This window comes from Pelodiscus sinensis, chromosome 9, assembly GCF_052426305.1.
Source record: "Pelodiscus sinensis isolate ZL-2025 chromosome 9, ASM5242630v1, whole genome shotgun sequence".
In the NCBI taxonomy this organism is placed as follows: domain Eukaryota; kingdom Metazoa; phylum Chordata; order Testudines; family Trionychidae; genus Pelodiscus; species Pelodiscus sinensis.
Window position 1 is genome coordinate 11,115,343 of NC_143060.1, and position 25,813 is coordinate 11,141,155.

The following is a 25,813-nucleotide window of genomic DNA, read 5'->3' on the forward strand; positions in this document are numbered from 1 at the left end:
AACCAAACACAATGAAGGTTGAATACATTAGAAAAGAGAAGTCTTGCAGGGGACATGACAGCAGTTTTCACATGTCCAAAAGGGTGTTACAAGGAGGAGGGAGAAAAAGGGGTTCTCCCTTGGCCTCTGAGGATGGGACAAGAAGCAATGGGCTTAAATTGCAGCACAGGAAGTTTAGGTTGGACCTTATGAAAAACTTCTTAACTGTCAGGGTGGTTGAAAACTGGAATAAGTTGCCTAGAGAAGTTGTAGAATCTCTATCATTGGAGATATTTAAGAGCAGATTGGATAAGGAAGATCTAGATCAGTGTTTCCCAATTTTATTTGGCCATGGAACCCTTTTAAACTGAAAAGAATTTAGCAGAACCCCTAATAACAGTCTTGTATATGGAGCTGAAAAAGTAGACCACAAATAAGGATAATAATAAACAAATGCTAAACAAGGTCATGAGATCAACATTTAGTTAATTGCACATTTAAAAACAAAAATCACATTTAATGTCTACAAACCGTTAATGGTGGTATATAACAGGCAATTGCAGCATTGATTGACTGCACGTGCAGCGCTGAGTTGTGACAACATTGTCCCCACTCCCTGGCTAAGCTGGCATTACACAGGGGCACTTACTGTGGCAAACAAACACAATAAAATTCATAAATGCTTAAATATTAATGTTTTTTAATCATAAAATGTTGTTGTGATGGAATTCTCACAGAACCCTTATTTTCACTTTGCGGAACCCCAGGGTTCCACAGAACACCATTGGGGAAACACTGATCTAGATAATGCTTGGTCCTGCTGTGAGGGCGGGGGACTAAACTTAAGGTCCCTTCCAGTTCTAATACTCTATGATTTTTGGCCATAAATAGTAATTTCTTACCCTGAATGTTGTTTTATGCAGGTTGCAGAGTATCTTGGAGGTAAACTGTATTGCTTCCAGCTTACATCTCCGTTTCTCTCATGCTTAAATTTAATTCTTTGGGTAATGAGTTCTAAAATTCCTAACCTGTCATGTCTGGAGTAATTATCCCTATGAATACATAGGATAAGGAACCCTTCATAGGCTGGCCTTTCTTGCCTAAGCTCAGCCTCCGCACTCTCCAAGCTTAGTCCCTCTCAGGCTAGGTCTACACTAACAAGTTTTGTTGACAAAACTTACATCCAGACCCAAGAGTTGACCAAACAAAACCCACTAGAAAGTGTCCACACTTGCTCCCTGTGTCAACGCATCATGTCCACAATGCGGATACCATCACTGACAGTGTGAGTAGTATATTGTGGCTAAGTATCCCACAGTGCAGTGTTGTGGGAATGCAAAGCTGATTCTTGCACATCTTGGAATTCCCTCTGAGGCTCCTCGCCCCCTGGGAGTGGCAGCATGAGTAGCTCTGTGAGCTCTTCATACTGAGGAAAGTCAAAGCAACTCAGCAGCCTGTCCCCCTCCCCTGCAGCAGCAGTACGCCTGCTGCTGTGTTCCTAGTGCAGAGCAGAGCAGGAGCAGTTGAATGATTTGTCCTTTGTTCCGCAAATCGCAGAGCACACTCAGCTGTCAGATACTTCCTGGAATTTTGAAAGGGAAGGGGTACACGCCTGCCGAATCCCAATAGGAGCAGAGATCAAACCACGGAGCAGAGTGATCAGAACAGGCATTTAGGTTTATGGCTGAAGCCAGTTCAGTTGTCAAAAACAGCAATGTCTCCATTGTGTCTTTATTGACAATAAAGGGAGGGAAAAGAAGAGAGTCTCTCATAGGGATGGCAGTTTGACACTGCAACTGGGCATTTCCCCTGACAAAAGTCACATTTCAGGGGAGTGTGCATGCTCTCACTGTTTTGTTGCCAAAAGGCAATTTTTGGCAACAAAACTTGGTAGGGTAAACAAAGTTTCTCTTCTGGTATTTCCAGCCATCTTAGATTCTAATTCAGCACAATTAGATTTGCAGCTAGCAACTGATATAAATGGTAATAAGAAGGGTTTCTAAAGATACGTTATGACAAATGGGAGGAGTACTTCACTTTTTTGGACGTCCTAGCCATTCAGTTAACTAAATTGCCTGTACAGGCTAAGACCAGACACAGTGGGTCCTAGAGTGTTTCTAGAAAGTGTTGGCGGGGAGCCAGGAGAGCTAATGAAAACAGAGTGTGGCTTTTGAATTGAAAAGCAAGATGTCCCTGATGCAGTCTGTGTGAGACAAGCGCAAGAGCTGGAGACATGAGTTAAGCTAGGAAAACAAGGCATGGAATTTCCAGCGATATCCATGCCTAGAGAAGGACTAAACCTTGGAACAACAGATAGAACAGGGAATGTTCAATCAGATGCGATCAGGTTATTTTCTTTATTTTTGGGTTTGTTGAACTTCTGTGCTGAACCCATATACTCCTGCCCCTCCCCCATACATTGACTTTTTAACTGAATCCCAAGGAAGCAATTCTTCCTTTTTTTTTTTTTTTTAAATCTTGTCCTTTTCAAGTTACTCTGTAACACTTAGCAACTAAGTAATGCTTTACCAAGTAGGTCATCTTTGTTTTGTTAATAAAAATCACCTTTTTAAGGCTATGATCTGATTTGTGTGTCCTAGAAGGCAGGAGGGTCTGGTGCACGTGCCCAAACCTGTCAGCTAGTAGGGATTACAGTTTGTTTTCAAGCTCTCTGCTGAGGGAGGGTTAAAGAGCTTGAAGGTACCCCCACAGGAAGAAATTCCCAAATGCACCTTTCTGGATTCTTAAAAAAGGCTTTTGTATTTAGGTGGCAGCAGTGTACCACCCAGGTCAGGGAATCTGTGACCCTGGGGAGTTTAAGCAGAGGCCTTTAGTGGCAGAGTGTTTTAAAGTCTCTTGTAGGCTCCCATCTTCTGCACTCAAAGTGCCAGAGTGGGGAACAGTCTTGACACGTGTTAACAAGAAAATGTCCAGGAGAAGTGTAGGACCCTTACTGAATGGGGAAGACATTAAAATGCTTTTTTCTCTCTTTGTCTTCCCGGGGAAAGTCATTGCCCTGACTGCTGCACTGTGCTGAGCACAATATGGGGAGGAGATAAACAGCCCTCAGTGGTGAAAGAACAGGTTAAGGACTATTTAGAAAAGCTGAACATGCACAAGTGCTTGGGGCTGGATCTACTGCACACAAGGGTGTGCATTGGCTGATCTGATTGCAGAGTCATTGGCCTTCATCTTTGAAAACTTGTGGTGACTAGGGAAGATCCTGGACACTTGGTAAAAAGACAAGTAGTACCCACCCTTTAAAAAAACACCACAGGTGGAGAATCTGGGGAGAGAAGTGACATGGGACAGAGGAAGGAGAGTGGTATAGGTCATGCCCCCCCAGCCCAGGTAAGGGCTGGAACACCCCCTGCTCGACCTCCTCCTTGCCCCTGCTCTTTCCCCAGTGGAGGCAACCTGGCACCAGCGGAGGTGACCTGGCACCAGCAACAGGAGTCCGCACCATGACTCTGGGCACTCAGCAGCAGTAGTGAGGAAGGTGCAGCAAGGCAGCTCCAGCCTGTGGGGTGCTGCTCTTGGGCCTTACCACTCCAGGGGAGGACTGTGACTGCCCCAGCACTCCTCAGAAGTGGAAATGGTGGGGTGCAGCTAGAAATGCTTTGCTGCACCTTCCCCACCACTACTGCTTGAGTGCAGGGAAGGAAGGGGAGGAAGAGAGATGTGACGCAGCATCCTGCTGCTGGCACAGCCCTGCTAGTCATCCTGCAAGTCCGCACCCCCATGCACTCACCACCAGCAATAATTAAGGCGCAGAGTAGGCAGCTCCAGCAGCATCGCTTCTGCTTCTGGGGAGTGCTGGAAGGTCCTGCCCCTCTCCCAAAGCAGCGGGGTCAGAGAACAATGCCGCATGAGCTGAAGCCACCTTGCTGTGCCTTCCCTGCTGCCACTGGTGGTGGTATGGTGTGGACTCCTGCTGCCCACTAGTTCCATTGCTGGCTAGCCCCTCCCACCCTGGGGGAGCGTGTGGCCTCATGTGCTCCCCCACTCATCACCCCTGTCTGGGGAACAGCAGACTTGCTAGCCTGAGCTCTGTCTCCACAAACATCATGGAGCAGGTCCTCAAGGAATCCACTCTGAAGCACCCGGAAGAGAGGAAGGCGATCAGAAATATTCGACATGGATTCACCAAGAACAAATTATGACAGACCAACCTAATTGCCTTCTATGATGAGATAATTGGCTCTTTGGATATGGGGAAAGGGTGGGCCTGATATACCTTGACTTCAGGAAAATTCTGATACAGTCTCCCACTGTATTCTTGCTGGCAAGTTAAAGTAGTATGGCTTGCTTGAATGCACTATAATGTAGATACAAAGCTGGCTAAATCATCAAACTCACCACACAGTGATCAGTGGCTCAGTGTCTAGTTGGCAGCTGCTGTCAAACGGAGACCCCCAGGGGTTGGTCGTGGGGCCAGTTCTGTTCAACATCTTCCTTAATTATCTGAACCATGGGATGGATTGTGTCCTAAGCAAGTTTGTGGATGACTAAGCTAGGGAGAAGAGGTAGATACGATGGATAGGGTCCAGAGTGACCTAGACAAATTGGAGGTTTGGGCCAAAATAAATCTGATGAGGTTCAGCAAGGACAAGTGCAGTGTCCTGCACTTAGGATGGAAGAATCCCAAGCATTGTTACAAGCTAGAGACTGACTGACGACGTGCAAGTTCCGCAGAGAAGAACCTGAGGATTACAATGGATGAGAAGAGGGATAGAAGTCAGTGTCCCCTTGTTGCTGCAGAGACTAATGGCATATTGAGCCACATTCATAGGAGCATTGCCAGCAGACCAAGGGAAGAGATCATTCCTCTTTATTCTGCACTGGAAGGCCATATCTGTAATACTGGGTCCAGTTCTGCCCCCCCACCCCCACAGAAAGGATGTGGAAAAATTGGAGGGAGTCTAGCAGAGGGCAATGAAAGTGATTAGAGGGCTGGAGTACGTGATTTATGAGGTCAGACTGAGAGAACTGGGCTTATTTAGTTTGCAGAAGAGAAGCGTGAGGGGGGATTTGTTAGCAGCCTTCAACTACCTGAAAGGGGGTTCCAAAAGGGATGGAGCTACATTGTTCTCTGGGGTAGCAGATGAGAAAACAAGGAGCAATCGTCTCGGGTTGTAGTGTGGGAGGTGTAGATTGGATATTAACTAAAACTGTTTCACGAGGAGGAGGAGGAGGAAGTACTGGAATGGGTTGCCTAAGGAGGTGGTGGCATCTCTGTCCTTATTGGTTTTTAAGGCCCACCTTGACAAAGCCTTGGCTAGAATGATTTAGTTGGGGTTGGACCTGCTGCAAGCAGAGAGTTGGACAAAATGATCTCCTGAGATCTTTCAACCCTAGTCTTCTATCATCTTCACTAGAACAAGTCTGTAGTTTTAGTCAATTGGCCCTTATGCAACAAAATCACGAATTGGACTCTGTGTTCTGGTTCTCCCCTGTGTCACAGCCGTAGCTGGGATATTGGAATAATTTTACAAGAGTTATTTTACTGAAGTGAACCAAGAAAGAAAGAGCAAATATATTTTATTAATATTCATCATACAAAGAAATAGTCAAAATAGCAAGGCAAGAGATGTTGTAGCTGTAATAAGGTTAAATACAGCTTGGTTTAAACAGGAACAACTTCAGTACAGTCAATGGCACTTACATTACAGTTGAATGTAGCCCAAAGCATGAGACTTATTATGAGAGCTAAGGTACTGAGATGATTAAGTATAAACAGAAATAAATCTTACATGCCAACTGCTTAACTGTGAAAAAAGTGCCCTACTCAGTAAGCTTAGTTGTTCAGTACAACAGCACATAAGCAGATACCTATTTAAAATAGGACAATTGCATAGCTGATGCAAAAACATGTACACATTTTTCTTCCTGAAAATCTGCAAAAATGCATGCCTTGTACATGTAATCACTTATGACAACTTTTTTAAAATATCTTTTAATATAAAGAAGACACTTTTTACAATAGCTTTATACATAAGTTTAAAGTTAAACATAAGATTATTCTGTTTCTCAAAAAACACATTCCTCTACAATATTTGATAGTTTGTCTGTGAGCGAGCAAACAAGCAAGTTTATCCATCCATTTGTTCAAGAACTCATCCTAAATGATAAGAGCAAGGACCATCCAATTCAGTATGCAGCTTCCTCTTATCTGAACTTCAAGCAAGGCCAGGGTTTGGTTGTGCCAGGAATGTGATTGTTTTCAAGGAAGGGGGTTGCTAACAGGGACAGTTAAACTGTGTAATGACCACAGGGAGGCAGTAAGGGGCCAGAGATGGAGACAGCTGTAACCTCATTGGGCCAGCAGGGGGCAGCATATGTTGCTTCCCACCCACTGCCCAGCTAGTGTGGGCCCTGTCACAGCCAATCCTGGAGAATTGCTGCCAGCTCCTGTACCCCCCACATTCCAGCACCCTGCCCTGAAGCATCCAAGCAACACCAGTAAATCTTCTAGTTTGGAACAATTACAAAAATATAGAAAGTATATCTGTTTTTATTAAAGAAATGTGTGAATAATGACAAAACTAAGAACTTACACACCAAGATAGGGAAAAGCTGGAATCTCAAATCTGAATCCCTCTGAATTTTGAAGGGCTTTGGGTTTAATTCCCTAGATCCCAACTAGTCTCTGTTGTTTTGGCTCTAAATTGAAGGGGATTGTTTTCCACTTCCTATTTGGATGCAGTCTAAATCTTATGAGATCAAACAAAACTGGCAGAGATATTACATGATTAGCTGATTTTATATTCTGCCAATTTTGGTCAACAGTAATCCCACCAATAGCCCTGAATCGATCTCAAGGCATCCTCCAGAACCCAGTCTATAACTTTTCAGATCCAGATATCAGCATCTCAGCCCATCTTTACTTATAGAAGACTTAGTATTTCTTAAAGTATTGAACAAATATTAACTAATCAATGTTTGTGAATGAATGTCAATATTAAGGGTAAACAGAAGTACTTCTACAGATTGACCCCAGACCCACAGATACACATTTTCACCTATTGAAAAGCTATACAAAGCTACTTTCCAATTCTAACATTTTTCTACTTTATATTTGCAGCAGGAATACGAGGAGAGAGAGAGAGAGAGAGAGAGAAAACTATGCTATTTACTTAGAAGGGTTTAATGGGAGAATTGGCAACAACGCCTCACACAATTTTATCATGACTCTTTTGATAATTAAAAGGGGCTCTTTTAAGGTCCAGCTCCTATAGTCATTTCAAGATGTGAAAATTTCAACTAATTTAAAATTAGTACATTTCTATTTCTGATTGCAGAGAAAAGATTGTAAATGTGAACCGGAAAAAAAAAAAACCCTCAATTATTTTTTCGTAAGTCTCATGATACGTAAACCAGCTGATTGTGTGAGTTTTTTAATGTTTGGGATTAGGAGTCCTGGGGATGAAGTGAACAAGGACTGGAACCTTTTTGGACTGGAACCACCATTCACGCCAGAGGAAGAAATTCTGCTATCCCTGCTCCCACCACTGATGTATCAGTGGTTAAAAAGATGGGGTTTGTTTGGGGCTTGTTTGGAAGGTGAAAGAGTCAGGTCTGCATAACATACTGCCCTTACCTGGCTGTGACTAGAAAGGAATTTCATAGACTGCACATATAACATCCCAGTGCAAACGTCAACATAGACAGCTTAGGAAGCTATATTTTGAGCTCTGTTTCGGTTGATAGTGTTAAAAACACTATAAAAAATTGGGTCACAGTTCTCAGGAGTTTTAAGTTACAGGTTTGATTTAACAACACCAAAGAAAGGAGTCAGTTATAAGGGAAAACACTTCTTGTACTCTGCATACTCAGGTTTTGTACTGGATGAGCAGGACCACCAAATAGGGACACAGTCAAGCAAGTCACCAAAATTCTTTCTTGACAGACCGTATCTTCCTATAGACAGCCTATCCCAGATACTGACGGACAATCCCCATGTACATATCCGGTTACCATGACTAACTCTGTAAAACTTCCTATGGGTGATGTACCTAAACACTTATTCCCTACTACCTAAAATCTCTCACACCTACATCTGGGTTAATGGTGTTTATGTACTGCATGTATTTTATGACTCTCCAAGACTTAATTTTGATAATCCAAGCATGACCCCAGATGTGCAGTGCCTTTCTTCTAAACTTGTGTAATGTGAAATTTGATTTAAACATTAGTTTAATATAAAAATTAAAGTGATTTCTTCCCCCTCTATTCCATACCAGGCACTCCGTAGTCATTGTTCAATGAGCCAAAAACCTCTGTGCAGAGAATGCCAATGTGACTTCCTGAACGAGGAGCAAAACAGTGCAGGACCACCCAGCTGGGCCCATTGCGGGCTCTGGGGCAAAGTGTGGGAGGGAAGCTCCATGCTCCCGGAAGAGGCAGGGAGGTAGCTAACCCTCTGTGCAGCCCAGAACACTGCTCACCCCCCTCCCGCTCTCAGAGCCGTAAAGAGCGGCACTCTGGTGGCAATTCAAAGCAACTCGGCATTTCGGCCACCACCACTGCCAAATCAGACCCTGGGGCAACTGCCTCCTTTGCCCCTCCTCCCATCAGCGGGCCTGGGACCACCTGCTTCTCCTCCCTAAGAATGGCCCGTCTAGAACACCTACAGTTTACATGGGCTAAGCTGCTGAGCCAATGTTAGCTTTCCCTGAAGGATCTTTTTCAGATGTAGACATTGTGGAATCTCCTTAAGCTTCAGAGTGATTGAAACAGGTTGAGAAAGACTTACAGAAAGTGAGTGGTTACCAGTAGTCTGATCATTCACTCAGTTGCAGCACTCAGGGCAATGGCATAGCTTAGTCAACAGCCTACTCCACTCCAGATCCTATCCTTTTCTCTGCAAGGCAGCCTACCAGTAGCCACTAGACTAGGTACTTACAAACTGTTAATAAAAGCAATGAGGAGTCCTGTGGCACCTTACAGATAACTCTTCTGCATCCACTGTCACTACCCAATACACTACATAGGTTATGAATGACAGTAATGCTACATAAATAATCAAAATGCAGAGCAAGAATAAAATCAAACCTGGCTCTGCCACTAACTTCCTCTTGGACATTTAACTTCTCTTCCTCTCCACTTTCCTCCTCTGTAAAATGTAAATAACGTTATCTAACTATTTCACAGGAGTGCTGTGGAGTTGCATTAACTTAAATGCGTGGTGTGTTTTGAAGAAAAACAATTCTACCTAGTATGTTCAAAAGCTTTAGAGGGGTAGCCAAGATAGCCTGTACAGGGTAAACTTAAAAAACAACAAATAGTATGGTAGCACTTCGTCTTTAAAGTGCTACCATACAATTTGTTGTTTTTTAAGTGTAAGCAGGGTCAGGATACGCTTTACCCTGTCATCCGGTGGTGAATTGTGGCAAGTGGTGCAAAAAGACTTCAGGGGCTGATCTCGTTTGCATAGGCACACCCACCCTACCTAGTATGTGCTCACAGCAGCCCAAATGGTCACTTTGGCCACTGTGGGATCCCCAGTCTCTCTATTATTGAGGCAGGGGAGATAAAGTGTTACCCTGATTATGTGAATCAAGGACAGTGGAATAGTGGAACTGTTTTATGACAGAGGGATTCGCCATAAACTAAGTAGCACTTGATAGACAAGGGACATGGGTTCCAAACCCAGTCAAGCTGAGAGAGGCTAGGGACAGGTATTTGTACCTAGTGGTGGGAACCAGTCTGAGGGCCTAAAAACACCAATTGTACCTCCTTCTCTTTCCACTGGAATATCAGAGCTAATTTGGATTCCATTAAGAGTCTAGTTGCAAACTGCTGAGTTGATTTCACTGTGGGCCAATGGTGCACTAGCACTGAGGCTCCTCTACTATAAGCTGAACTTGCTGAAGAGCTGCAATCGCTGTGTGCTGAGAGGAGCCTGACGCTATACTGCTGAGCTACAAGCAGAGCAGTTTGCGGGACGGCTAGCAGAGCAGTTTGCAGGAATGACCAGCAGGCACAGGCAGCCAGAAGAGCAGCTGGTGGGGACAACCAGGCAGTAGGAGCCGCAGCAGGCAGCCAGTGGAGCAGCTGCAGGAACAACCAGCTGGCGGCCAGAGGCGTGGACCGAGACGGCTGGCAGAGCAGGGCAGTTCGTGGGATGGCTGGAGCAGCTCACGGGACAGCAGGGGGAGTGTGGCGGAGTGACTCGCAGTAATAGCAGCAGCAGAATCCTACGGAGAGGCGGAGCCATCGGCAGACCACGTAAGGTGCATCAACCCCCGCCCCCTCCATTCCATCCAGGTTGGGATGGTAAAACCCTGCCAGTGAACTTTTGAACCCTGGGGTGGCACTGACCCGGGACATTGACCCAGGGCAGAGACTTTTGGGGTGTCAGACTTTGGGTGATTCTTGGCTGGGGGTGGGTCTTTGCTCCTGTTTTAATCTAGAATAGGCTTTTCTAAAGAATTTATCAAATATATTGGGAACTCAAAGCAGTGGGAACAGTTGACTCATCTAAAATGCATAATTATCTTCTTGCAGAAGTGTATAATTAACATTAAAATATTACAATTTACAATTATATTAAGCACTATGACATTCTATTTTTATCTCTTTAAAAAGAAAAAAGAACTTCACTATCAGCATTACTTCTTGGAGTCTCCTCCCCATCAGGTGTGTTGCATAGTAATATTGTCATTCAAGTGACAACTAATGCAAATAGCTTTTTAAAATATTACATATTTGCCTTCCGGGCAAGTGCAGCTTGATTCCTTTTTTTAAAAACGGAAACAGCTATTCAGCTTAATTAGTGGTTGTCAGATTTCAGTTTGCCACCATCCTTTCCACAAGAACAGAATGACATTACTTTTCACCTTATTCACAGCTGTGCATGAATGCTGGAGAACATCTCTCTTTCATTCAAAGCTATTAATACACACTAGTAGTGTAGCCAGTTTAGCATTAGGAAAACTTCTGCTAATAGAATAAACCACACACTTTCTAGAATCTTCGGAATCTGTTTGGCTGCTTCCTGAAATCATGTTGGAATCTAAATATCCTTTATCCACCTGAATATCAAGCCCCTTTTACCTTCTAATGTGATGCCCAATTTAAAATCTAGGGGGTAGTTCTACACTTGAAATGCTACAGCAGCACAGCTGTGCAGCTGCAGGACTTCAGCTTAGCTACTCACTGCATTAAGGGGTGGGGAACCTCTTTTGAGTCAGAGGCCACTGATCCATAGGGGGGAGGAAAAAAAAAAATCAATCGAGGATCACACACGAGAAAAAAAAAAAACTTGCTGCCCTGGCCCCCATCTGAGAAGCAGGGAAAAAAAAAAAAAAAAAAAAGATACCTCACTCATGCAATTCAGTGCACCAGGGTTCCCCGCAAGGCTGGATTAACTCTTCTAGAGGCCTGGGACTAGTACATTTTGCAAAGAGCCCCCAGGCTTTGGGGTGGGGCCAAAAATGAGGGGTTGAGGGTTGCCAGATAGCAAGCTGGGAGTGGGAATGTGGGGTCTGGCAGGAGAGGACTAGGATGCAAGGAGCAGAAGCAGGCTGTGGGTGGAGGAAGGTGTGGAAGAGAGCAGGCACTGCCCCCATCACTCTCATTGGCTGTGATTCCTGGCCAATGGGATTGATGGGGTGGAGCCTGCCGGAGAGCACTTCCTTGCACTGCCATCCCCCAGCTGGTGGGGAGGGAGAAATGGCAGTGCACAGAGCTGCTTCCTTCTCTGCCAAGCAGAGTCAGCAATACAGGGGCTTTAGTACTGGGTCCCTGCTACTTCCCTCCACAGTGGGGAAATCAATGCTCATGCTCCAACCAGGCAGGGGGATGCCAAGGCTCAGAAACTCGCCATGGGGCTCGAGCACCAGTGTTGGCTCACCCTGTTGTGCGAGGCGAGGAAGCCCTGAGCCGCATGAACCTGGTCAAGGCAAGCCAGGGGCTAGATTTGGTCCATGGGACATAGCTTCTTTGTCTACAGTGGAGGTAAGGGTGGCTCATCTTTGTTTGTTCAGGAGTGTGGAATGATCACACCCCAGCAATGTAGATGGGTCAACTTAACTTTAGAGTGTAGACCAGTGTTCCTCAACCTTTTTTTTTTTTTTTTTTTTAAATACTCCTTTCTCCCCCCAAAAAATTATAAGTACCCCCGGAACCTACAGTTTTCAGATAACATTTTTTTTCTACCTTTGCAACACATTTGCAATGGTAGAAAATGGAACAAGTGGGTTTCCGCAGGGGTCTGTTTTTGGAACAAGTTCTGTTCAATATCTTCATCAACGATTTAGATATTGGCATAGAAAATACGCTTATTAAGTTTGTAGATGATACCAGGCTAGGAGGGGTTGCAACTCCTTTGGAGAATAGGGTCATAATTCAAAATGATCTGGACAAATTGTAGAAATGGTCTGAGGTAAACAGGATGAAGTTTAATAAAGACAGATGCAACGTGCTCCACTTAGGAAGGAACAATCAGTTTCACACATACAGAATGGGAAGTGACTGTCTAGGAAGGAGTATGGCAGAAAGGGATCTGGGAGTCATAGTGGACCACAAGCTGAATATGAGTCAGTGTGATGCTGTTGCAAAAAAAGCAAACATGATGCTGGGAAGCATTGACAGGTGTGTTGTGAGCGAGACACGAGAAGTTGTGAGCAAGATACTCTATTCTGTACTGGTTAGGCCTCAGTTGGAGTATTGTGTCCAGTTCTGGGCACCACATTTCAAGAAAGATGGAGAAATTGGAGAGGGTCCAGAGAAGAGCAACAAGAATGATTAAAGGTCTAGAGAACATGACCTATGAAGGAAGGCTGAAAGAATTGGGTTTGTTTAGTTTAGAAAAGAGAAGATTGAGGGGGACATGATAGCAGTTTTCAGGCATCTGAAGGGGTGTCATAAGGAGGAAGGAGAAAACTTGTTCATCTTGGCCTCTGAGGATAGAGCAAGAAGCAATGGGCTTAAACTGCAGCAAGGGAGGTTTAGGTTGGACATTAGGAAAAAGTTCCTAACTGTCAGGATAGTCAAACACTGGAATAAATTTCCCAGGGAGGTTGTGGAATCCATTTCTGGAGACATTTAAGAGTAGGTTAGATAAATGTCTATCAGGGATGGTCTAGACAGTACTTGGTCCTGCCATGAGGGCAGGATACTGGACTCAATGACCTCTCGAGGTCCCTTCTATTCCTAGTATTATATGATTTATTTAAACAACTTAATTATAGCCAGGTGGGCAATGAAATTTTTGGGTGTAAAAAGTACAAAAATAATAAAGCTCTGTAAAACTTAACAAAAATTCAGTTCTCTCCAAATTTCAGTTGTTGATGTACCAACCAGACTTCTCTTGAATACCCCTAAGGGTACTCGTACCACTGGTTGAGAAACGCTGGTGTAGACCTAACCTAGCTAACAGAGGCAGCGGGTTTGCAGAATTTTTGGTGATGCCCAGAATGGGTACAAGTCCCTTTCCCCTCACCTGCCTAAGGCTCTAGAAAAGAATCTGGATGGGAGAGGGGGTCTGGGATGCAGACTGGAACAAATTTTGGGTGCTGAAGGGAGGCTCTGGACTGGTGCAGGAAGTTTGAAGGCTTTGAGAGAGATTTTGGGGGTAGGATTGGGTGTGAAAGAGGGAAGGGTGTAAGGATGCAGCGCTTACCTAGGGAGTCTCCTGTAAGTGAGCCGCACCCCCCTCAGATAGCATGTCCTAGGCAGAAGGTAGCCATGTGATGCTGCCCATGGACACTGTCCACTCGGCTCCAATAGGCCACTGGGACACTCAGGGTGGGGGGTAGCCTGTGCGCACATATACTCCCTCCCACCCATGGCTGCAAGAATGTGCCAGCAGCTGCGTGCAGAGTGAGAGCAAGCAAGAAGCTGCATTAACCCCCTTGTGCTGCAACTGGTGGCAGCAGGGCCCCCCCTCCAAGCCCTTTCAAATTGCCCAGGAGTGGCAGGTGGGGCCCAAGAAGAGACCAGTTCCCAAACTTTGATGGAGCCGGGACCGCAGGCCCAGAATATTTTTTGATCCTGGGCACTATGGGCCCATACAACTCACCATCCTTGCTAGCTCATGTCAGTGAAGAGTTAAAAATAGTTCCCAGGTTGACATACACCCAGAAAATTACATCGTTCTACCTATGCCTCTTAGGGGTATGAAAAATCCACACTCCCGAGAGAGAGGCAGTTAAGCTGACCTAACCACCAGTCTCAGTGCTAGGTTGGTGGAAGAATTCTACCACTGCCCGCTCTGCAGAGAGGTAGGTTACCTACAATAGCGATGGGCAATCTAGGGTAGCGAGTAGCCCTGCTTCTCTCAGCGAGCTGCAAGATTGTTGTCTCCCAAGATAGGGCACTTTTGCTAACTGGGCATTGGAAAAGGGTCAGAAGAGAGCAGCAAAAGTGATTAGCAGTTTGGAACGGGTGCCATATGAAGAAAGATTAAAACATATACAGGGGATAGGACAGAGGTCTATAAAATCAGGACTGGTGTGGGTTTATTTTGTAACAAGACTTCCAGATTCATGAAGAACTGCTACCAGTATGTGGGTTGAGAAATTGTACCTGTGCATATGACATATTCAGTGCTTTCAAAAGTGTCTCAAATGATTTCAAGTTGGCTTTAGCAAAATTGGCTTGTTAGAACTGATAGTGCACCAGCTATGATGGGAAAGTGTCTGGATTTGTCTCTTCTGAAAGAGCACCTGCAGTCTAATTAAATGAACAGCAAATTGCTTTCCTGCCACTGTATTTTGCATCAAGAAAAATCTATGTGCTCAGATGTTCACAACGGATACCCTGAAAGGGTACATCTACATGCGCTTGACTTGGAGCACGGCCACACAGCAAGACTAAAACTGAAATAAGTTACGCAAACTGAGCTACATCAATTGCGTAACTTAAGTTGAAATACACAGCAGGAAGTCAAAGGACTCTTCCTTTGATTTCCCTTACTCATGAAATGATGGTTACAGGAGTCAGAATAAGAAGTCCTCCATCTTGACATTAGGTACACACATATTTTGTAATTTTGGAATAACGCCAGTTATTCCAAAATAACACTGCTGTGTAGACTTACCCAAATACTTGATGGATACAGTGATCAAAATAATGGATTTTATTCACAGCAGTGCTCTGAACCATTGCCAATTTGTGGAATTTTTGAAAGAAAATCAAATCTGAGCATTCTGAAATAATCTGTTTTGCCCATGTGTAATGGCTGAGTTATGGAAAGGTGCTCAAGCGGATCCTTGCACTGCTTATTCCAATCAGAGACTTTCTTGTCGAGAAAGGAAAGCTGGACAATTTTTCTGCTACTGAAGATAAGCAGTGGCAATTTGATTCGTGGTTCTGACTGATATCACCTGTCATTTGAATGAATTCAATCTATAACTTCAGGGAAAGGGAAAGCTGATTTGTGATATGGCCCAGCACATTCGGGAGTGCACATCTAAGCTACAGCTATTCATCGTTCAAATGAAGGCAAGAGAATTCACCTACTTCCCAAACTTGCAGAAAATTGCTGGAGATCATGGATTTGAGTGAGATGACCTTGATTGTGAGCATTATGTGAGATGGGTTGAAAATCCGGCAATGAAATTCAGCCAGTGTTTTTCAGATTTTGAAAGCTTCATGTTGCCATTTTGCTTATTGAAAAACCCATTTCAGTTTGACATTGACAAGGTCTTGAGAATTAGCAATTTGCTTAGCCTGGACAAACATTTGTTTGAAGATATGCTCATACTTCAAAGCCAGCCCAATCAGTCAAAAAATGAATTGGTTTTGACAATGTGGGATGTACTTGTGACAGAATCAGTTTGCTATTTTTAAAACTGCAGTTGCCAAACTTTTTCCCATGTTTGGTTCAACATGGCTTTGTGAAGTGTCATTTTCTGTCATGACATACATCAGGTATGCCCTGTTTACTCATGCTTTTATTGGTGTTTGAGTGTGTGCTCACGTTCCCCCTCGAGATGTTTTTAGCAGGTTATATGTCCCTCAGATCTCTATTTTTAAATTTTATATATATTTGTATTGCATTTAAAAAATGTTGTAAGCCGCCTCAAATATTTTAAGTAGAAAGGTGGGGTAAAAATAGTTTAAATAAATAATAAGTAAAAGTATCAGTCAAGGTTATTGGATGAAAATATGGCAACTGAGTTGAGGTGTACTATCAGTGAAAAGTTTGTGCCTGATTTCAGAGATTTAGCAGTGGAACAAAATTGTCAAGTGTCCCATTGATTGAATTTCTGCAAAATGTGATTTGTTGATTAAAACCAACATTGGAGTGTTCTGTTGACATTAAAAGATAAGAATTGGGATGTTCAAAGAGCCTCACAAAATTATTTACATTTTCAGAATATCGTGGCTAGTTTGCTATAGCTTCAGAAGTGGTTGGACACCACGGCCTAAGATGATCATGCGAGAAGTCAGAAGGAAAAAAAAAAAAGCCTGATTTTTCAATGTGTGTACTTTGAGTGATATTCACCTGTTCTTGTGCTAGCACATACTAAATGCAATGTAAGTGCCATTAAACCAAAGGATCATTATCAGCTCAGGCACCCAACCCAAGGGCTTGTGTAGGATGGAAGCAGTGCATATTAGTGAGCTAGCTCTGTGCTACAGTTTTACCTCAGCTGAATGGTCTTAAAATCCAGTTCTCCCCTACACTCAAGCACAGCTGCTGCATTACTAGCTACACCCAATTCTCACAATATGTCTGAGCAGCAGCCCCAGGGAACTGGTTTGAGTTTCCTGATCAAGGCTGAGCACTTTCAGTGCACAGAAGCAGCCTTAACTTACATCATGAGCAGTGTTCCCTCTAAGATTTCCCAACCATGAGCGGAGAGAGTATTGGCTTGTGCACCAATATTGAGGTCATGTGTGCAGGTTTGGATATGTGCCACCCAATTTATTAACCCACCTACACACATTCCCAGCCACTGGAGCTGAAACCCCCTGCCATGCAGCATGCCCCGTTCCCAGCCACTAGAGCAGATCCCAAACCACACCCCCTGGCCATGCGGCATGTCCCGTCCCCAGCCACTGGAGCACACACACATGCCATGTGAAAGTTCCAGCTCCCAACCCCAGCTGCCAGAACAGAAGCCAGGCCCCCCTGCCATGTGGCAGCCCTGGCCACCAGAGCAAGACACCTCCCCCCGCCATGCGGCAGGTTCTGCCTCGCCGCCCCAGCAGCTCCTTCACCACACCATCTCAGCCAGCCCTGCCCTCTGGAGTAGCCACGTGCCATGCGAGTGCTGCTGTGCAGCTTTCCAGAGGAGATGGGCAGAGAAGAATTTTTTGTGCCCGGCTGCACAGGTGCACACCTCAGCAGGAACTATGATCACAGGCATACAGTCACTCAAGGATCTTATGCCAGTGGGGAAAATGGGTGAGCTCTACCCCTCCACTTCCCTTGCTCTCCTGTCCCTGCATATACCATCTTAGCATGCCTGCCTCCCCCGTTCCCAAGGTGGGGAAGACAGATGCCACAAGACATGTTAGAGAAGCTTCCACCAGCTTTATGCTCACTGGGGTAAATTCTCCATAGGCCTTCCCTGGCTGCTTTAAGGCTGCTATTTAGTACAAATTGGTCTTCACAAACCAGAGAATCCCAGCTAAGATCTTCAAATCCCCAGTTTACATGGATCATTGCTCCAGAAAAGCAGAGGTAAGATACAGCTAAGCACTGCTCATTCTGTAATCATGCTGATGAAGATGAAAAGAAGGAAATGCATGGAAGACAATTTCATTGTGAATTAGGGTCCTAACTGCACTTGAGAATCTGGGCCTTAGACAGGCCCACCGACAGGGTGGAGCAACGGGGTAACTGTCCCCCGACCAGCGATTCATAGGGGCTGGAACTCCTGGCTGCTGCCTGCTACTGTGTCAGCAGCAGCCAGAACTCCGGGCCTTTTCAATCACCATTTGAGCCCCACAGGGTGTGTTGCCAGCTCCCGGGCAGCACGCTCCAGACAGCGCTGAAGGCTGGCTGCCCGTGGCCAGCCACCTGAGGCCCCACCCCTTCTCCGAGCACAGAGCCAGCCTCCCCACACCTTGCCCAGGGACCCAGCAAATCTATCAGCTTGCCTGGCCTTAGAGAACTGAGGCACAGAAAGACTATTGAGAAATACAAATAACACTTACCTGCCTTTGTTAAGTGGACACAAACATGCAAAAAAGCCAGTGGAGCGGTCAGATATCACAGTAACATGAGCTACATAAACATGTGAAGGGTAATAAGAAATTGGAATCTTGAAACCTGGCATTTCACTGCTGTCTCACAAGTAGTTGTCTAACCACCTGGCAAAGTGTGTGTTGTGCTTTCCCCCTCTAAAGGGCTCATCCACAGAAGAGTATAAACCTACTTCTACCGCCAGTTACTCTTTTAGCTAAAATGGAAGAGATTTAATGCAATTGCTGTGAAGAACCCGGACTCAAACCCTGTGTAGTTGTGTGTGCCATGTGTTTGCTGGCTCAGCTTGCCTGGAAAAACCCCTCAGTTATCCTGAGGTAATTGTACAGAAGATTAAGACTACTGAAGTTAGTGGAATTACTCTGGATTTTGGCCAGTGAGCGAATGAGGCTTTTTATATTTATCTTTGACGTAGTATTGCTCTTGAGTTCTGTCAGAGGTAAAGAATAAAACAAAACCATTCTTGCACCATCCCCTCCTAAAATCAAAATCATTTCCATTCATTTACTCCACATCGCTCTGGATCTATAATTCGCCTTTTTCTGGCTGCTAGGCAACCTGGACACAGTACCAAGTAGTAGCTGTATATGCTCGTTAAGAATGTAGAAAGTTACCCCAATGATTTATTTTTTAAGTAATGAGAAAACACCATAACCCCAAATAGAATGGCTTTCCTTTCTGATCGGTAATTAGCATCTCTGGGAATACAGAACTGTTTGTCAAGAGACAGGCAATCCTGAAACACACATACCACCATGCTATAAATGAGCTTTTTTGGAATATTCAATTGAGGATATTCTTTCTACAAGAGGGTTTTTTAAATGCCAGTGGTATAAACGAACACACTGTAACCAGCTTTTATGAACTGTGTTTACAGAGAAATCCTAACACGCAAAATGGTTTATTATCCTCCACCAATTCAATTTAATTCTGGAAAATTAATTTAAAGCAATTTAATCAACCCTTTGTACAAAGCCACCTTCACAAAGCACAACATGCTAAATGAGTAAAACTTACAATGCACTGCATACAAAGTACTCAGAAAGGATTTTTTTTAAACAAATTTGGTTATTACATTTCTTATTTCCTCTCAAGGCAAAATATACTATTTGTACTCCATTAACGGAAGTTTTACAAAGCACTTGTGGCTTTAAAAGTATTCATGTTTTTGGTAAAAGGCTTTCTCCTATTCTCAACCCAAGAGGTAAAAAACACTATTCATAGATCTCAAATCTTTTTAAACAGGAGTTTTTATTAAACTCCTGACAAACTGGAACAGTAATGGGGAATCCTGTTTTAAGGATCAATTTGGACCCTCCTATCATCATTACATTTATACCTAATTATTAAATCTTGGTGTATAAATCGTGAACATCCTAAAACAAACACACAGAGAAATAAGATCTGCATCTTGCATACAGATCAATTTCCACTAGACATTTTAATGCTAAAACACAGTCAGGTTACAATTGTCAGACTGGCAAGCTGAGAATGGCAAGCTGAGAATGGCTCTCAGAAAAAGTGTGCAATTCTCATCTTTGAAAACATGAAAGAAAAAACAAAGCAACTACTGCTCATCTGAGCTTCCTACCAAAGATACAACATTGTTTTGATCAATGTAAACAAAAGGCAAACCCTGTCAGCCCCAAAATATTCTTAGGTTCTTGGATAACAATTCTGATTTAATCACCCACTACAACTGGATTTCTTCCTCCTTCACGTCCTGCATGATTACAACTAAAGTTTTTATACATAGCCACGTGAGTGCCACTACAATTCCAGTCTGGCAAGGCTTCATAACTGCCGAATTGCAAAAACACCGTAGAGCAGAGAACATTATAGGTCCCCAACAAAGTTGCTCCATTAAGTTTGATATATAGAATGCTCAAAGGAAACTCAAGGGATTCTTTAAATAATTGCCTCCTTACAAAATTATTTTCTACAGTATTAAGATGGATCAAGTAAGAATTGCTATTAAGGTTCAGAGGCCATAATTTTTTTTTAAGTTAGCATGACCTTGTCTGGAAAGCCACAAAGTATAACAGTTAAGTTGCCAGTGAGGTTTCATTTAATCCAGAATGCCACATGTCTGGCAGTTGTCTATACTAGCCAACATCAGATCCATAATCCTCTACTGAAACTGCTGCACAAGGGACAAAACCCTCTTGTTTCCGCAGGGCTCAGTTGATTTAAGCCACTGTGTTGTTTGAACTAACAAAGCCTTACAAAGTAGCTATTAGTTCTAACCCAGTTCACCTGCCCCTGTGAAGAGCTGCTGGAGTAGACACATTTGTATAATGAATGTGCTCTTTCAAGTTAAATGGTAGAACAGTGTTGATGCCCAGCATCAGTCAAGGACTATTTTCACTGTTAACACATTTAGGATGTAATTCATTCCCATGCGGAAGGCCAGCACAAGAGCTAGATACCATTTAAGTCCCACGTAAGCCCTCAAAATAGGATTTAAATTATGTCTGGGCTTTGTGCTGACTCTGCACAGGGACAAGTTTCATCCATTGTTATAAAAAGACACTGTCAGGGTAAAAAGTCTTAGGGCCTGAGTCTCCTCTGCCTTTCATCTCATGTTTTGCACTCACTTTACAAAGATGGAAACAACTTTCAAGGCATTGGAGAGTCAAGTCCCACAAATTTCAAAATAAGAGGTCTTATTCTTTTGTTCCTAATACTCTTTTCATTATCAAAACAAAGAATTTTCCCATTATTTTTCAAGCTGTAAGCGGTTTACTTTTCACGCTTCACAACTAATAGTCAAATTTCTTTTGAATTTAGAGTCAGTTTCACTCACTGTTCAATTTTTCATGCACTAATATAAAGAGAAGCATAACCCTGCTAATCTTCATTCACATGGAGAAGTATCTTTCTCTGCATATGGCCCCACTGAAATAAATAGGGAGTGGCAACAAATAAGTTTTTACAGAGAATAGAGCCTAATGTAGGCTCTGTAAGTCACCTGTTAAAAAGAAAAGTAGTAAAGTTAATCCTGGGTAGGGTTGCCAGATAGTTTCACAAAAAATATCCAACATGACAGGAACAAATTGGTTGAGCAAAAAAAAGCCACACCCCCCCACACCGCACACGCGCGTACACATGCACAAGTCACAGTACCTTTAAATCCTCCCTTCATCCCCACCAGATGTCCCTAACGGCCTTTTGGCCGAAAAAAACCAAACAAACCCAGACATTTTTTTTTCCTTCTTTTTTTTTTTAAAAACCAGACAGAAGCCTCAAATACCGGACTGTCCAGGCCAATACCAGACACCTGGCAATCCTAATCCTAGACAGCAACAATTTATAAGCAAACAATTCCTTTCATTCACCTACAAACATTTAGTTGCATTATGAACCAAGTAAGGGCTCAGATTTTGGTCTCTTACTAGTCATCACTACAGTATTTACTTCCGGCCCACCCACAGGGCCAGCAGGGAGGAAAAGGGGGCAGTTGCCCTGGCAATTCGAAGAGGCCCAGGGCTCCCAGCTGCCACCACCGCTACATGTGGCTCTGAGGATGGGGGGGAGGGAGGGAAGAACAGCACTACAGTTCTGACGCTGATGCCCAGCCCCACTCTTTTCAACTGAGGCCCTGCCCCTTCCAGAATGGTGGGCTGGTCCCCCCCCACAAGTTGCTTGGGGGCCCACGGAAGCTCTTCACTCCTCTGACTTAGTTTGAAGTTTACAATCAGGTTTGACAAGAGTAAGTGAGCTCCAAATAGGTTGAAATATTAAGCGGTTTTTTAAAGGAATCAACTTAAAATCTTTGGTAAAACTCTCGGTTCTGACTTATTATGGTTCTGTGAAAGGGATATTAAAAAGTACATTGCCGTGGAACTGTTAAGTATTCAATTCTGCATTTTAAAATAGCCTTTTAAAAGGAAATGTTGTTGATACTATATTATTACAAATCCTGCTATTTTAATTGACTTGTCTCTGAAATATCAACATAATACACACTTTTCACATTTATGGCTTTTCCAGAAGACTTCAAACCATCTTTATTCAAAGCTTTTGACTAAATCAAAATTGTATTAGGAATGTTCTTGATAATCATCTGAAGTGAGTTGTGCCCACTTCATGTGCTCATGAAAATTCATGATACCTTCTATTAGTCTTTAAGGTGCTGCTAGACCATTAGTTGTTTAAGTTTTTCCAGTTACAGACCAACACGGCTACCCCTCTATAACTTTAATGAGTTTGCCTTCCTTTTACAAACTTCATTAACAGGACATGAAGTCCTGTAATAAAGTCAAACACCACAGGGGAAATATGTTTAATTTGGTAATGGTTTTAGACTCTGAAATATCCTCATAACCCAAACACTAAATCAAGTAATTTCATTGCTAGATCTGTGCCAACCCATATATCACAGTTTTATTTTGTCACCAGAATCCAGCAACAAGGCAAATATTGTGTTGCTATTAAATCTGTTGTACCTTGCACCTAGAGACATAAGTAAATATAATTAATTTGATATCTAAGGAAAATGCTTTAGTTAAAAAAAAATCCTCCTATTAGATGCCCACTCTGAAATCAAGACACACAAGTTCAGAATGCTGTACTTTGTACAGTGATATATTTTAATTGAGAAACTAAAGGATTAGTTATGAATCCATTGCCTATGGATTAATTAAAATGTTGCTCATCTTCCATTTTTCTATTGGCTACAAATGTCTGGCAAATGATAATACATTGTTTCAACCAACCTCATATCCGGTGTCTATTTAATTAGTTTGGAGACAAAGCTGTACAGAGAGCAATTTTAAGCTACTGCAGCTAGCTCTTGAGAGAAGTTCACACAGCTGGCCTGATCTCTCCCTGTTTGATATCTTAGTCATATGTTTACTACAAACAGGAGTGTTTTGCAAGGGAATTCTAAGTTTTGAAGAATTACAAAGCATCCACATAGAAGCCAGAGCACCAGTTTCCAATTCAGTTTGGATGCTAATTTTCTGGGGTATTTGATCACTCAGGTGGTCCCTGTGACCAGCTACACCAGCCGCTGCAGAAATCTAAGTCACAGAATATATGACTTGCACCATCTCCATGAGCTCTAGTAACAGGACCAGAGGCTTCCAGCAGGGGGCCTCAGTCTGGTATACCATGTCACACACCGTCACTCCCTATAGTTGTGTGTGTAAGGACCCTCAGAAGCTGTGGTGAACTCACCTGTTTCTCCTCAGCAATGCAATTTTGCACCAAGATGCAAACATATTTGGTGGATATGAGCTGATCAGATTTAGAGTCTCCAAGTGTGAGGAAAAGATACAATGATTAACTAGAATACTCCAGGATTTACTTTCAAAAAGTCAAATGCTTCAAATAACTTGGTCTTAGCATTTATGATTATTTTTCCTGGGACATCTTTGCCCAGGTTTAAATAAAATATTTACAAAGCACCAGCACTTACCCAGATCTGCAGTTTCACCCGCTTGTCATTCCTGTAAACAGTTTTCACTTTGAAGTCAATGCCGACTGTGCTAACAAAAGATGGTGTGAACGTGTCATCCACATATTGAAAGAGAAAGGACGTTTTGCCCACACTGCTGTTGCCAATGATCAGGAGTTTGAACATGTAATCGAAATTTTGGTCTGAAGCATCATTGTGTCTGTATCTTGCATCTGTTACTGAAGCCATCTAAGAAAATGACAATGACACAAAGCAAATGTAAGTAGTTAATGGTCCTTATCTCAGCACCTCATATTGAGCTTGTAACCCTTCTTTCTGAAGCAGTTAAAGAAAGGGGGGATACACTTTGAAATCATCTATGTGGGACATAGTTTTTAGCTCCCATCACATACCAGTGCGCACAGAGGTGGTACTAGCCCACTGCTGGGGGCCTTAATCAGAAATATTGAGAGGGAAGCGCACCTCCCATAAACAATTGCTTAGTCTTTTTATGCATAACACCACTGAGAGCATGTGTAGTTTTCAAACCCAGGCTATAAATGTGATGCACAGATCTGGATTCATCTACAAGATGATAAATTGGTGATCTGGGGCTTTTCAAATATTAACAGAGAAACAGCATTTTGTACTCAAATTAATGTTGCTTTGTCTACACTGGCAATTGGGTGACACAGCTTTTGTCATTCACAGGTGCTTAAATACCCCCTCACCTCCCAAAAAAGCTGTAAACTGTACTTTGTCAGCACAAGTGCTCATGGGGGGTGGTTTTTTTTCTAGGTTTGTAGGGGTTTTTTTTTTGCAAAAGTGCCAACAGTGTTTACGCTGCTTGATTTTTAGCAACATGGCTATGTTGACACAGCCCTGTCACTAAAAGCTGTACAGGGTAGACATACCCTGAGTACTTCTGTAAGCTGCTATGCTACAGAAGAGAACTGAAGTCTCCATTACAGCTAAGGCAATTCACTGAGGCAGCCATGGTGGGTAAGTGAACAGAAATAGTTTCAGTAACCGCTACTAGAGAAAACAACCACCTCCTAAATACTAAACTACGCTAGCTGTGCTGGCTTCACTAGACAGGTTCTTTTAGAGATTTTCCGGTAAATATTTTTTTAAGTCTCACTAAATCCACCTGTTAATTATAATTTTGAAAGCAGATAATATAAATGGCATCTGTGGGGAATAGAATGGCTCAGAAGAACTGTGGGTGGTATTATGACAGGTTATACTACCTCTGTGGGTTTCCAGACAATACTGGGCCTTGTGAGCCAACTGAGAAGAGTCAGACTTAACCCTCCCCCTGGCCCTAGTAGGATTTAGTGAGCATGCAGAAAAAGGTTATCTGAGAAGTTAAGGTAGCTGGAACTCATCAGGCAACCACAGCTCACTGCTTTAACTCACAAGACAGGAAAAGACACAAGGTGGGGGAGCTAATATCTTATACTGCACCAACTTCAACTGGTGAAAGCAACAAGCTTTAGAGCTTACACAGAGCTCTTCATGTCTCCTGGGAGTAAAGCAGCAGCAGCAACACTGGATAAGGCAGGGGCTGCTCTGACCAGAGAAGGGGACTATGGCAGCACAGTCAGAAAGGAGGTTTCTGTTAGTCTTCCATTGCTGTTCATAGGTGTAGACTGGGGGATTTGGCCTCTCCATAAATCTAACTTTAGCCTCTCCACAAATTTGAGGAGTGTATCAATAATGGAAACACTGGATTTGAAACAGAAATGTCTCATTTTATCAAAAGCGGACATGGTGCAAAAATACTCATTAAAATGACTGTCAGTAACCATTAGAGCCACCACCTCTTGAATTTAAAAAAGTTATGTCTCTGTTTGTATCCAGATAGGGGTACATTTCATTCATTTAGGGCACATCTACACAGCAGGGCTAAAGCTGATATAAGCTAAACAACTTGAGCTACATCAATGGCGTAGCTTAAGTTGAAATAGCTTACTTTGGCTTTTGGCACTATCTACACAGCAGGAAGTCCGAGAAGGAGCACTCTTCCTCCGACTTCCCCTACTCCTCATAAAATGAACGTTACAGGAGTCAGAGTAAGAAGTCCTCCAGCTTGACATTATGTCAAAATAACTGCTTGTAGTGTAGATGCAGAATATGCTATTTCGAAATAACAGCAGTTATTCCGAAACAACACTGCTGTGTTCACGTACCCTTAGAGCAGGCCTGCACAACTCAGAAAGCGGCGAGAGCCATATAACTCCAAAGAAAACAGCCGCGGGCCACAA

The 25,813-nt window shown here is 43.2% G+C and overlaps 1 protein-coding gene across 2 annotated transcripts in view; it reads right to left on the bottom strand.

The window, feature by feature from the left end:
• RAB3B (RAB3B, member RAS oncogene family) overlaps positions 1–25,813 on the bottom strand; it is a 161,430-nt gene that overhangs the window by 106,612 nt on the left and 29,005 nt on the right. For both annotated transcript variants that reach the window (XM_075935966.2, XM_075935967.2), the window contains one exon: positions 23,568–23,795. In XM_075935966.2, the coding sequence (XP_075792081.1) occupies positions 23,568–23,795 (228 nt within the window). The remainder of the gene's footprint in view (positions 1–23,567; positions 23,796–25,813) is intronic.